The sequence below is a fragment of the Urocampus carinirostris genome, chromosome 20 (genome assembly GCF_059441175.1).
Source record: "Urocampus carinirostris isolate Australia breed hairy pipefish chromosome 20, RoL_Ucar_1.0, whole genome shotgun sequence".
Taxonomy (NCBI): Eukaryota; Metazoa; Chordata; class Actinopteri; order Syngnathiformes; family Syngnathidae; genus Urocampus; species Urocampus carinirostris.
The window spans coordinates 28354462-28367942 of record NC_142368.1 but is presented as its reverse complement, the minus strand read 5'-3'; the positions used below and the strand labels follow the sequence as shown (position 1 = coordinate 28367942).

Here is a 13481-nt window from a genome sequence, read left to right as displayed (position 1 = left end):
CTAGTCTGATAAACTTGTCCTTGGTCCATTCAGTCAGAATGCCAAGAAACACGGCGATTGAAATAATTTCAAGCACATTAAGCACTACACACAAAATTCAAGCATTTTTCTGACCTTTTAAACACAACATTAAAAATTCAAGCATTTTTTTAGGATTTCAAACACCTGTACGTACCATTTAACAAAAAGCTAGTTAAGACCAGAAGGCAACTATTTCTCAGACTTTCTTGTATTGGTCCTTTTGCTAGGTACTCTTCTATTCTGGTTAGGGCATATTTGTGCTGTTCTCTGAAAGGATAAGTACACACCATTGTAGGGGATCTTCAGTTTCGTCACAATTGCTCGCATTGAAGATCCTTCCTTTCTTAGAACAAGAATAGACTGTGGAGTTTCACACAAAATTTTTGCTTTTCTGGCCCTTCAGAAAATGTTCATTCATTCATTATCTGCACCGCTTATCCTCTGTTGGATGGCAGAGGTGCTGGAGCCCATCCCAGCTATCTTTGGGCAGTGGGCAGGGGACACGCTAAACTGGTTCCCAGCCAGTCGCAGGGCACACAGAGACAGACAACTCACTCACTCACTCACACCTAAGGACAATTTGGACCGGCCAATTATCCTGACATGCATGTTTTTGGAATGTGGGAGGAAACCGCAGTGCCCGGAAGAAACCCACGCAAGCACGGGGAGAACATGCAAACTACATACAGGAAGGTTCGATCTCATGACTTTAGAACTGTGTCGCACACGTGCTGACCACTGCGTCCCCGTGCTGCCCGAAAATGTTGAATCAAACCCAAAAAATATTCTCCAGATACTTGACCAGCGCAAAGGAAGGTCAGTTTTGTAGCTTCTCTAACCAGCTAAACCTTTTTTCAGCACTGCACAAGGGTTTTCTAATCATCGCTTAGCCTTTTAACGCAATTAGCAAACAGAAAAGCACTATTAGGTGGCACGGCGGCTGGGTGGTTAGATAGATAGATAGATAGATAGATAGATAGATAGATAGATACTTTATTCATCCCTGAAGGGAAATTCACAGTTAGCGTGAATTATTATTATTATTCACGGTTAGCACACCGTGGTTACAGAATTGAAGCCTCCCTGTGTGGAGTTTGCATGTTCTCTCCATCCCTACGTGGGTTTCCTCTGGGCACTGTGGTTTACTCACACATTCCAAAAAACATGCATGTTAGGTTAATTGGCCAGTCCAAATTGTCCCTTGGTGTGAACGTGCGGGTGAGGTGTATGTCTCTGTGTGCCCTGCGACAGGCTGGCAACCAGTTCAGAGTGTCCCCTGCCCACTGCCTGAAGTTGGCTGCAATGGGCTACTGCACGCCCGCGACCCCAACTGAGGAAAATCAGCGCAGAAAATAATTGAATGAATGAATAACTAAATACACTATTAGAAGACTGGAGTATGAGTAGTTGGAAATGGGCCTCTACACACCCATGTAGATATTGCATTAAAACAGACATTTGCAACTAAAATAGTCATTTAAAAAGTTAACAATATCAACCACATTCCCGCTGCTCAGTATCAACACCAACATATCTAAAATACTCGACACAGCCATTCTTGCACACAGCACAAGGCACTCACCTCTCTCTCTCACTTAGTGCTGTCTGAGCCGAAGGTAAATACAACGATGTAATTTTCGTATGTAGTATTTTGTGACATTTTTTTTTTCAAAAGAAGCTTTCCCGCACCTTGTTTTGAAACCATTGTTTAGGACACAAAGCATTGATTGGGTGTGCCGAGATCTGCCCACCCAATCAAATTGCTTGCTGTGGTTTGCTGGATTTTTCAAGTGTTTACAATTTGGTGTGTGGCTTTTTATTACAAAATATCCCAACAGTGAACATACATAGTTTACGGGCTTCCATATAAAGAATTTCTTAGTGACCTACTGCCAAAACGCGTAATGTTGGTGTGACACTCTGACTGTAAACTGTAGTAAAGAATGTGCCCTAAATAGACTGAACCTGTTAGAAATTCATTGATTCCTCAGCTTCGCCTTTACCAAAATCTGGATATATCCATCTGGCTTGGAAACATTGCACAAATATTGTCTCCGAGCCATATGTACTCATGGGAAAGAGCCATATACGTCTTGCGAGCCATAGCTTCCAGACCCCTGAGTTAGAGAATTAATGATTTACAAATATGGCTGACGATTAACTAAATGATTTATTAGTTTGAGATTCATCGATTCATTCTTGCTAATTAAAAAAGGCAATGATTGGATTTTGAGAGCGACAAAAATTCTATTTTGTTGGTCCTTTTATATAATAAGACCAATTTTGTCTTGTCCTAATATTTGTGCCATTATTTCAAAAAGATCTGACTGGCAGTTATGTATCATTTATAAACTGTTCACTATTGGGAAGTATCCCTTTAATTTCAGTTCAACAGATTCTGCAGGCTCGCCCAGGAAACTCTCAGCACCTTTTTGTTCTCAATCCGCCCTTGTATGTAAAAGTGTTATTCAAAGAAGAATCTGTGAATATTTAATACATCGTTGCGCACACGTAAAAAATAAAATACAATAGAATATACATATATATTGTCACGTCCTGCACGGTTGTCATGGCGCCCAGCTGGCCCCGCCCCTTGACACCGGCTGAGACGCATTGGACTGATTGCTCTTGGAGTACTTAAGCGCGCTCCTTTGTACTGTGCGTTGCTGGAACGTTTGTTAAATCTGGTTAAACTCCGTGAGACTTCTGTTAAAACCTGTTAAATGCCTAGTTCTGTGAATCTGCCTGTATTTGATCCTGTTTTGTTTTTGGTCTGATCCGTTTCTTTGTTTTTGACAACTTGTCTTTTGTTTGGATTTCTAATCCACTCCGCGACCAGCGATCCCCGGATCGAGTGTGCGCACCCTCCTCATCCTTTCCCCAATAAATTGTGAGTACGTCTACGCGAATGGGTCCTTTTCTCCTGTTTACCGCTCTGCTTCGTGACATATATACATATATATATATATATATATATTTTTTTTTTTTTTTTATTATTATTTTTTTTCACAGTCTCTCTCCAGGCCGTTTTTTTGGGGGGTAGGGTTTTTCTAACTGACATGAAATGGATAGTACTGGTTTAAATGGATACCATAAGCAGGAGAAGCCTTCTGATCTGACTCAGATACATCGCCTTCATCATCTGGTCACTGTTCTTTTTCTTTGTAAAGCGTCATCCCGCTCTTCAGAGATCAGTCGGATTTTGGCATTGACGGGCTGTGGCATACGGAAAATACTACAAAAATACTACTACAGAAATACTACTACAAAAATATCTTAAAAAATACGACAGAAATACTACAAAACCTCACTTTTGAGAACTGGTATGCACTCTACCATAGAGCTTATTATGCTGAAATAAGCTTTCAGCTTGGTAGAGTGCATAACAGTTTTAATATGATTAATACGATTTGAGTAGGGCAGCACGGCGGGGCAGTGGTTAGCGCGTATGCGGCACAGTTCTAAGGTCTTGGGAACCTCCTGTGTGGGTTCAAATCCAGCTCCCGGACTTCCTGTGCGGAGTTTGTATGTTCTCCCCGTGCTTGCTTGGGTTTCCTCCGGGCACTCCGGTTTCCTCCCACATTCCAAAGACATGCATTTCAGGTGGATTGGCCAGTCCAAATTGTCCCTAGGTGTGAACGAGCGAGCGGGTTGTCTGTCCCTGTGTGCCCTGCGATTGGCTGGCAACCAGTTCAGGGTGTCCCCTGCCCACTGCCCGATGATTGCTGGGATGGGCTCCAGCACCCCCGCGTCCCTACTGAGGATAAGCGGTGCAGCTAATAATGAGACGATTTGAGTAGAAAAAGGCAAAATAAACATGTTACCTGCTCAAAAGTGATTTATATATGGTGTGCATTACCGTTCGATTACATTCACAACGCATACAAAAGACAGAGTGGTTTGAATTGTATTACATTCCCAACAAATGCAAGACAAAGTGGTTTTGGTTATATGTTCGCCATTACATTCCCGAAAAGTGATATAAAAGTGAGACAAAACGAGGTAAAAGTGGTTATAGTAGCTAGGGGATGCAAATCTCGGCAGGGATGCATATCTCGCCATAACACCAGTCAGCCTAACAGCGCATAAACAAATGGACACCAAAACAAACGCCACAGTTTGTAGCTTTACCAACTCGTTACATTGAAATATATCTATAATTAAATCGTATTTTGAAGAAAGTCAGAAAAGCACAAAGAAAAGCTAGTGGTGCCAGGATTTTAATGACGTCCGGGAATTGACTGAGGGTGCGTCAGATGGCTAAGCTAACAGCTAGGCTAACAACTGTTAAGCCACCACTGCCAAACGTGGCTAGTCACAAACACCAAATCCATTTGTAATAAAGCGGACGACTTGGAGCTACCACTCGTGGAAAACCGCCACATTTGAGACTCTTGTATTTTAATCATCACAATGACATTGCAGAAGTCGCAGAGACCCGACTCTAGCGTGTAGCTTGCCAGCCCCTTAATCGTTTATTTACACTGAAAACAATAACCCTCCAAATTCGTTGTCTGTTTGTATAATGACAATAAAGACCATTTATTCAACTGCAATTCTGTTTTTATTTGTACATCTGTAGTTGATGCGTTGTAACTCTGTCTCTAAGTACGTCATCTCAAGTTATGTTTGCATGTCACTATGTTTATGTTCTCCGAGGGTAAAAAACTAGCACAGAAAATGCACTTTTCTTTTAAAAACAAAAATGGGTTCAAAATAGCAATTTAGGTCTGAAAAATAGCAAATGGGTTTTTTTTCCAAACTCGTGCAGCCCTCGTTCCTTTTTTTCCAAATGGTATTAATGATACAGTTTTACTTTGTTTGGTGTGGGTTATTTTAGGTACGCAAAGTTTATCATTTATACTGTAGTGTGCAAACATTCTTGAATTTTTAATTAATAGTTTATTATTTCCTTTTTTCATATGTTCTTTATGTTAGAGGTTGACTTTGTTTGGTTATGAACACATGTCCAAATAAATAATTGAAATGTTATTTTGTGATATGTATTTATTTTGAAAATTTTGTCAACAGACAGCTACCATAACAAAGCTCCCCAGAAGAAAGCATGAAAATGATTGAGAACTGACAAAAAAACAATGAGCACAGAAAATGCACTTAAAAAATAAAGAAATCGAAAAATGCCATCGAAATCGCAATTATGTTTTGTTTTTTTTTAATTGTGGAGCCCTAGAAACTGGGGAAAAGAGAAAACGAAGTAACAAATAAAAAGAAAAAAGAAAACAAAAGAAGGAAGCCAAAGAAATAAATGGCTAGACAAAAAAAAAGAAAATACTTGAAAAAGACAGTTTATGTGGTCTCTTTGATTGTCTTGTGATGCATTTAAATAATTTGCAAATATATCAAATCCATCTTTTTGCTAACATTGTCCATCCATCCATTATCTGCACCGCTTATCCTCAGTAGGGTCGCAGGGGTGCTGGAGCCCATCCCAGCGACTGTATCTTCGGGCATTGGGCAGGGGACACCCCGGACTGGTTGCCAGCCACCTAGGGATAATTTAGAGCAGGCATTGAACCTGACATGCATGTTTATGGAATGTGGGAGGACGCCGGAGTGCCCGGAGAAAAGCCAAGCAAGCACGGGGAGAACATGCAAACGCCACACAGGAAGGTTTGATCCCATGACCTCAGAACTGTGCTGCACACGCGCTAACCACTGCGCTGCCGTGCCGCCCAGCACCAATGCATTATGTCAACAGTGGGATGCTAACATTGTACTCCCACTAAAAAGTGCGATTAAATATAGTTCTGTATTTTGCAGACAACTAAATAAATCAACCAAATGTAAGTATTATGTAACAAACGATTTTTAAAAGCAGAAATCTCATCTAAAAATTGTTGTAAAAACAACTGACGTGTGGGGGCCATGCAACAAGACAATAAGAGTAGGAGGGCCAGCCTCTGGAAAAGCCTGATCCCCTCTGCCCTCACCATTCTAAAAAACAGGCCCCAGTGACCCATCCAATCAGTGTGCCCACATTGTCCCACTGCCATGTATGTTTTTTTTCTTGTAATGTATTGTGCCTGTTGTTTTCCCCTAGTACAGTCGGTGGAAGTGAATTTCCCAAAGGCAAGGGTGTCAAACTCAATTAACTCGGGCGCCACCAGAGCTAGGGTCTGGGAGAGGTTGGGCCAAATCAGGTTTTCCACAAAACATTCTGATAAAACACTCCACTGCTAGCAAATATCGCTTTTAAAATGTCCTTGAAAATCAAGAATAAAAAATAAATAAATAAAAGAAAATAATACATTGGGGCAGCACGGCGGCGCAGTGGTTAGCGCATGTGCGGCACAGTTCATGTCTTGGGAACCTCCTGCGTGGGTTCAAATCCAGCTACAGACTTCCTGTGTGGAGTTTGTATGTTCTCCCCGTGCTTGCGTGGGTTTCCTCCCACATTCGAAAAACATGCATTTCAGGTGAATTGGCCGGTCCAAATTGTCCCTAGGTGTGAATGAGCGAGTGAGTTGTCTGTCCCTGTGTGCCCTGCGATTGGCTGGCAACCAGTTCAGGGTGTCCCCTGCCCACTGCCCGATGATTGCTGGGATGGGCTCCAGCACGCACGCGACCCTACTGAGGATAAGCGGTGTAGCTAATGAGATGAGATGAGATGAAAATAATACATTGATGATTGAGGATGATTAATTTGGGGCAGCAGTAGCTCAGGAGGCAGACCGCTCGTCCTTGGGCAAGACACTGAAGCCCTAATTCCAAGGATAACAGGTAGGCATGGCTTGCATGGCTGTCACTGCCATCAATATGTGAGAGTGTGTGTGCATGGGTAAGTGTGAAGCAAATTGTAAACCGCTTTGGGAGGTCTTCAGTGACTTGAAATGTGCTACTGTATATAAATGCAGACCATTTTGTAATCTTTTATCCACTTAAAAGGACAGTGCCTCCTGGTAGTAAAATCAATTATTTATTAGAAAATAAAAATATTACATATTTAGATAATTTGCAAAAATACATGAATTATCATTAAAATGTGTTGTTTTTTTAAATACTCGTAGGTCGAGAATTTTGTATTTATTTTACATGAGCCTCAACCATAGGGAGAGGACATAATTGCAGCTACAGGTACCCAAAAAACAAACAAAAAATAGAAGAGAAATAGTGCTTTATGGTCACTTTGAGTCTCCATAGGTTGTATTTTCCCTTCTGATTCTTTTGCATTCGTTTCCAGTTGCACACAAGAATACAGCGACATCTAGTGGTCAAATAATAAAGAGTAACTCAAACTAAGGCGGGGGCCTCAAACTATAATCCTGAGCGCCACAAGAGTGTGACCCCTGCCCAATGGATTAAGTCTAAATTTATATGGGGTGTATTTCCGATTGGTTTAGTGTTATGTTCAGGGGAAGAAAAATCTTTTTTTTTCTTCAAAAATAAGGACATTTCCACGCAACCCTAAACTTAAAATAGATTAAGAACATGGGCATAACCAGGTCAATTTGGGGTGTGCTCAAGCACCCTCAAATTCCAACCTAGCAGGACCCAAAAAATGTTGCATTTTGAAAACTCTCTTTTCCTTAATATAAGCTCAAGTATCAAAACCCTAGATAATAGTAAAAGAGTAAAACAAAACACAAATGTGAATAACACAAAGTCAGAAATACTACACTACCTTCAAATTGTTCAGTCCATGGGTGTAACCTGCCCGTTTAGACTGGTGCTTAAGCACCCCCAAATTCAACACAAGCACCTCCAAATATTTTAGCATCTTTAAAACCCATTTTTCCTTAATAAAGAAACCGACAGGCTTTAATATTGTGAAAAACGCTGGAACAAAACACAACAAAAATTAGAACAGCGCAGTGTCAAAAATAACCCAATGCCTTGAACTGTTCAATCCATTTGATTCCAAGCATCGCTCGCTTAAACATCCCTTCCAGAATAAAATTTGAGATGTATTCTGAGAAGCATGTGTTTTCTCCTCATCAGTTGACTATACTATTATCACATTTTGATGGATCATCAATAAAAAAAAAAATTAAATGGTACTGAATTCTTTACTTCATTGTCATAAAACAGCTTTTGTTTGAGAACACAGAGGTAGGTTTTTATTTTTTTAAATTTTCAATTATTTATTACTTATTAAAAAAATGTTTTTAACCATCCAGACACTCAGGGTGCTTAGCCTTCCCAAAGCTCTGAACCTAACATTGCCCCTAATTTAGTGTATCCGACTTACCTGCGTGGCAGCAGCCTGTCAGAAAGTAGGTACCCGGGCCGGTGGGCATCTTTGTCATAGTCACCGTACTTGGCCTGAACAGAGTAGGACGCCAGCAGCACGGCCGTTTCGGGCGGACAGTAAATCTGGTCGCTGAGGATGTTGTCTTTGACTTGCAAGTAGAAGAGTTTCTGAGTGATGTCCTGGATCAACTCCTCGTTTACTTCCTCTGGGAAGTACTTGGCCCGGAACTTGAAGTGCAGCGGGTTGTCTTTCCTAACGTCCTGTTGTAACACCTGCAAAAATATTTATGAAAACGGGAAAGATTTCAGGGAGAATCGGGATGATTCAAGGCGATATTTTGATGTTTTCGGTTCTTGCTAAGGGTATTGATACTGGTTTAGCAGTGTGATCAAAATGTATGGCTGATATATTAGGAGTAGGACGATATGGATTGGTAAATTTTTGATTGTATCACGGTACTAAGGTGCCGAATCGATTTATATCAAAATTCTCAATAAGTGAGTCGATATAATTGATGGTTGCAATTTAATTTTCTTTCCTTAAAAACAAGCAACTTCAACCATGCACTTTGAGGACCAACAACCATGAACAATGTTCAAACAATGCACATGTGTCCGTGTCGGTCAGTCCGAAACCTGACATTTATTTCAACTGAGATAATGAGAACATAACATGTGCAATGTGCAACAGGTTTGTAGCCACAAACAGTCATGAAATGAAACACAAATGTGGTCTTTGAATGATCCTATTTATGATCTTTCTCATGCTGATGTCATGGTTGCCATGGCGCTCAATTGGCTGCGCCTGTGTGTCACGGTTTCCATGGTGCCCAATTGGCCCCACCAGTGTGGCGCAGCTGCGGCTCGTTGAGAGATTGACTTTCTGTTTATACAGAGCTCAGCGCTCTCTTGCCTCAATGTCAGCCCGTCAAACGGACTTCTGCCCCACAAGACGTGGGTTCTGGCTTCTGACTCCTTTCCTGTTGGTATTTCAAGTCCGGTATGGTTTCCGTTTATTTGTGTCCTGTTTAATTTCGGGTTCCAGTTTTGTTTCCGTCTGTTTTTGTCCTGTTTGTGGGTTTCTCCAGTTTTTGTTCCCGTGTAGTTTCTCCTGTTTAATTTCGCTATCCTGAGTTGTTATTGATCTCGTCGGTCTCTGGCTTCCTGTCCTTCCGCGCCAGACCGGCTTCCTAACGTGCATGACTCCCCATTTCTCATAAAATAAAAGGCTTGTGTGAGACCGTCACGCGATTGGGTCCTGTATCTGTTCTGGTTCTGACAGCTAAAGTTTTTTTTAGTTTTTCCTTGCCCGCATGTTGGTTTAAGATCAGGGGATGGTGTAATTGTAACCTGTTCAATTTTGAGACATTTTGTGATTAAGGGCTATAAAATAAAATAGAAGCTCTATAAGAGGGGTCTCAAACTCAATTGATTTGGGGGCCGCTGAAGCTAGGATTCGGGTGAGCTTGGGCCAAAAAAGGGTTTTTTCTCCAAAAACAACGCAAAAACATTCCGCTGTTCTTAAAAAGGCAGAGTTTTATATTTGTCCACTAAATGTCGCTGTCATGTGTAGCGCAATTTAAAATTAGTCCAAGGGAGACTACTAACGACAGAGACTGAGAGTGATCAAAAAGTACCCTTTTTCTTCACATTTTTTCAAAGACAAAAAAGGAGGGAAAAATATTTTAATTAAAGAAAATCAAAAATATAGAAAGACAAAATAAAAGGATACAAAAAATAGAGAAAAATATATATATTAGCTCATTTACATTCAAAAGGTGTTCTACTTACAAATGTTTCAGGTTTAAAAGCTACTCCCAGAACAAATTAAATCTGTAAGTAGAGGTACCACTGTATTTGAACATATAGTACTTTGTTTAAAAGTTTAATTTTTTAGGTATTAAAACAACTAGTAGTATTGGTGGTGATTAGTATTAGTTGAGTTTAGTACTCGTATCAATATCAGTCCGGAAAAAAAAAGTTATGAGCAACTCACTCTTTTATTTTAAGTAGCAAGAGTTGCAACTTTAGAAAAATCAAAATTTAGGTGCCACTACAAATCATAATCCAAGAAATCGATTAACTTTTAAAATGTTCACCCAATTAAAAAAGGATCTGAATTTAAAATGGAGATACTGGTTTGGATGATAAAATAACTGTGAGCATCCAGGCTATTTTTAATACAATATTTTCCAGACGGGAGTATCGATACAAAAGATCAGTTTTAGTTTATATACAAGGCTTATCATAAGTTATTTGTATACACAATGTAGAAAAACTAAAGGAATGATGACTCATAACTTGTTTCATAAAAGTTTGATGAAAAATGTTGGGAAGATTAACAGAACATTTACTTCTCGGCATTACTGTAATGTAGGGGTATCAAACTTTTTTCAAGCCAAGAGCTACTTTTGGTTTCTAATTAGTGCATAGGGCACCCAATTGCATATGCAGTTCTACAACTGTTTATTACTATGTTATTACCAGGTTAATTATAGGAATTAGGGTTAAATAGACTCAGTAGAGAGAAAGAAAGAAAAAAAAGAAAGAAAGAAAGAAAAAGAAAGAACAAAAAAAAGAATGAAAGAACAAAAGAAAGAAAGAAAGAGATAGGAATAAGAGAAAAAAGAGAATAGGGAAAAAAGACAGAAAAAGAGAGAGGTAGAGAGAAAAACAGAAAAACTGAGAAAAAAGAAAGAGATGCAACTAGAGAAATAAAAAAGAGAAAGAAAGAAAGAATGAAAGAGAAAGAGAGTGAAAGAAAAAAGAAATACAGAGAGAGAAAGAGAGAGAGAGAGAAAGAGAGAGGGAGAGATAGAGGAAGAGAGAGAAAGAAAGAGAGAGAGAGAAAGCGGAATAAGATAGGAGAAAAAGAAATAAGAGGCAACAAAAGAGAGTAGAGTAAGATAGATGAGAAAGAGAAGGAAATAAAAGAGAGAGAGAAGAGAAAAGTGAATGAGAAAAGAGAAAAGAGAGAGAAGACAGAAACAAGAGAGAAGATAGCGAAATAGATTAAAGAGAGATAAAAAGTGAAAAAAGAGGTAAGGGAATGAGAGAGGAAAAAGGGAGCAAGAGAGAATAGAAAGAGAAAAAAGAGATAATATAGAGAGCCAAAAAAGACAGAAAAAGAGAGAGAGGAAGAGAGAAAATGTGACAGAAAGAGATAAAAGAAACAGATGGAAATAGATAAATTAAGAAGAGAGAAAGAGAGCAAAAGAAAGAAAGAAATACAGAATGAGATAGATTGAGGGAGAAATAGAGAGAGGGAGAGAGAGAAAGAGAGCAAAAGAAAGAAGAAAGATATAGGAGAAAGAGAAAAAAGACTGAGGCAACAAAAGAGAGTAGAGAAAGATAGCTGAGAAAGAGAAATAAACAAAAGAAGAGAGATAGACAAGAAAAAAAGTAAGTGAGAAAAGAGCGAGAGGAGAGAAAACACAGAGGAAAGAGAGAAAGAGACAAAAGACAGACAGAAAAAGAGAAAGGAGAGAAAGAAAACGAGAAACAGAAACAGAAAGGAGAGAGATAAAGAGTGAAGGAGAAAAAGAGAAAGAGGACCCACAATTATTCTATAGCTTATGATTGAAGCGGACCTCCTACTTTGCTTTTCCTGTACTTTCCTGCCACCTGGACCAGCCTGGATGAGTCAGTGCACCTCTACCTGAATCATGTCATCATCTCCATCGAGCAGCCGGCTTAGATGGGAAGCTGTGTCCTTTCTGACATGGACTTTTTGAACAATTTTAGTTATTACCTGATAATTGTTGATGTTGACGGCATTTTGTGTAATGTTACCAAATACAACATCTATTGCAGCCTGGTTACCACTTGTTTGGCGTGTTAGATTATTAAAATTTGTCAAAGGGTATGTTGTCACTATCGCATGAGTTTTCCAACTATATCACTTTTATTATTTAATCATCACCTTATTACTTGGGCAATAACATACTGTAGGTTGTAATACACGCACCTTATTCCTATCCACATATTTGAAGGGAGTATTTACATTCTGTATTCGTGAGATGTTTTAGGGTTTCAATAAATTTGGTACAGAACACCTACCTGCAAAATCTAGTTAGATCCAGTCCGAACAAAGGTCTCTTGCGAAGAAGTCCTTTCCAGAAAAACTACAGCCAATGTAAGTTTAATTTTCTATTTTGTCAAATCCACACATTTTCTTATAAGAAAGAGGGATAGACATTCTCCTATGCCCTTTGGTGGGAGAACGCTCTCCTAAACAACCGGCCCAGAGTGACTCTGTTTTTATTTTGTAACCTCGTGATACAAGTTCTCAGCTGAACTGCCCTCAACAGCTTTTTTTTCATCCAAAGGAGTTAAACATATGGCGAAACACGGAATGTACACAACAACAGGCCCCTCTCTCAAGGTGTCTAATTTTTCCCTCGTGTTGAGGTTTTTGAGTTTTTCCTTGCCCGCATGTCGGTTTCAGATGATGGGGTGACGTCATTGTGGTCTGTGCAGTCCTTTGAGACATTTTGCGATTAAGGGACAAACAAAGAAATTGGACTTGACTTCTATGGTTTGACGTAGGTTTTGCCCACGCACTGAAAACGGAATGTAGTGGTGAGGGCAGTCTCAAAGAAGAAAAAAGAAAACAAAAGAAAATAGAAAAGGAAAAAGATAGGAAAAAAGAAAACAATAATAAAGCAAGGGAAAAAAAGTAAAAAGCTAAGGGAATAAATAAAAGAAAAAAAAGGAAAAAAGAAGGAGAAAACAAGCAGGAAAAAAGAAATGAGTAAAAAACAAGAAAAAAAGAATTAAAAGCTAAAAAAAAATGAAACAAAAGAAGAAGAAAAAAATGAAAGTGGGGAACAAAATAAGACAAAAAGTGGAAAAAAGAAGTTAAAAGAACAAAAAGAAAAAAAAAGAAAAGAAAACAAGAAAAAAGAACAATGAAGAAAAAACAGGAAAAAAACTTTGGGGGCTCCCTTTGTCGTAAGAATATAGTATATTACTCCCAGTGTTTGGACAAAATAAATTAACAAGGAAAATAAATAATAAACAATAATAAGCATTTTGGCGAGGTAATATTATTAGTACCCCCACTGATATCCACCTCGTGCATTTGATATGCCGCCCTGAGATTCATGTCCGGCAACGACCCCACTTTCAACAATCAACTCACCTTTTTATCCAGTTTGAGCCAGGTTAAAGAGTCCTTCCCATCCATATACTGGAGTCCAAAGTACCAGACCTCGCGCAAACCGACCGTTTTTACCACCTGTGGATTA

At 39.3% G+C, this 13481-nt stretch overlaps 1 protein-coding gene across 3 annotated transcripts in view; it reads right to left on the bottom strand.

Annotated features, from left to right (window-relative positions):
- Window positions 1–13481, bottom strand: part of ezrb (ezrin b) — a 77312-nt gene that overhangs the window by 35753 nt on the left and 28078 nt on the right. For all 3 annotated transcript variants that reach the window (XM_088324648.1, XM_088324647.1, XM_088324646.1), the window contains exons 4-5: window positions 13376–13471; window positions 8231–8505 (exon numbers count right to left, since the gene is read on the bottom strand). In XM_088324648.1, coding sequence (XP_088180774.1) covers window positions 8231–8505; window positions 13376–13471 — 371 coding nt within the window. The remainder of the gene's footprint in view (window positions 1–8230; window positions 8506–13375; window positions 13472–13481) is intronic.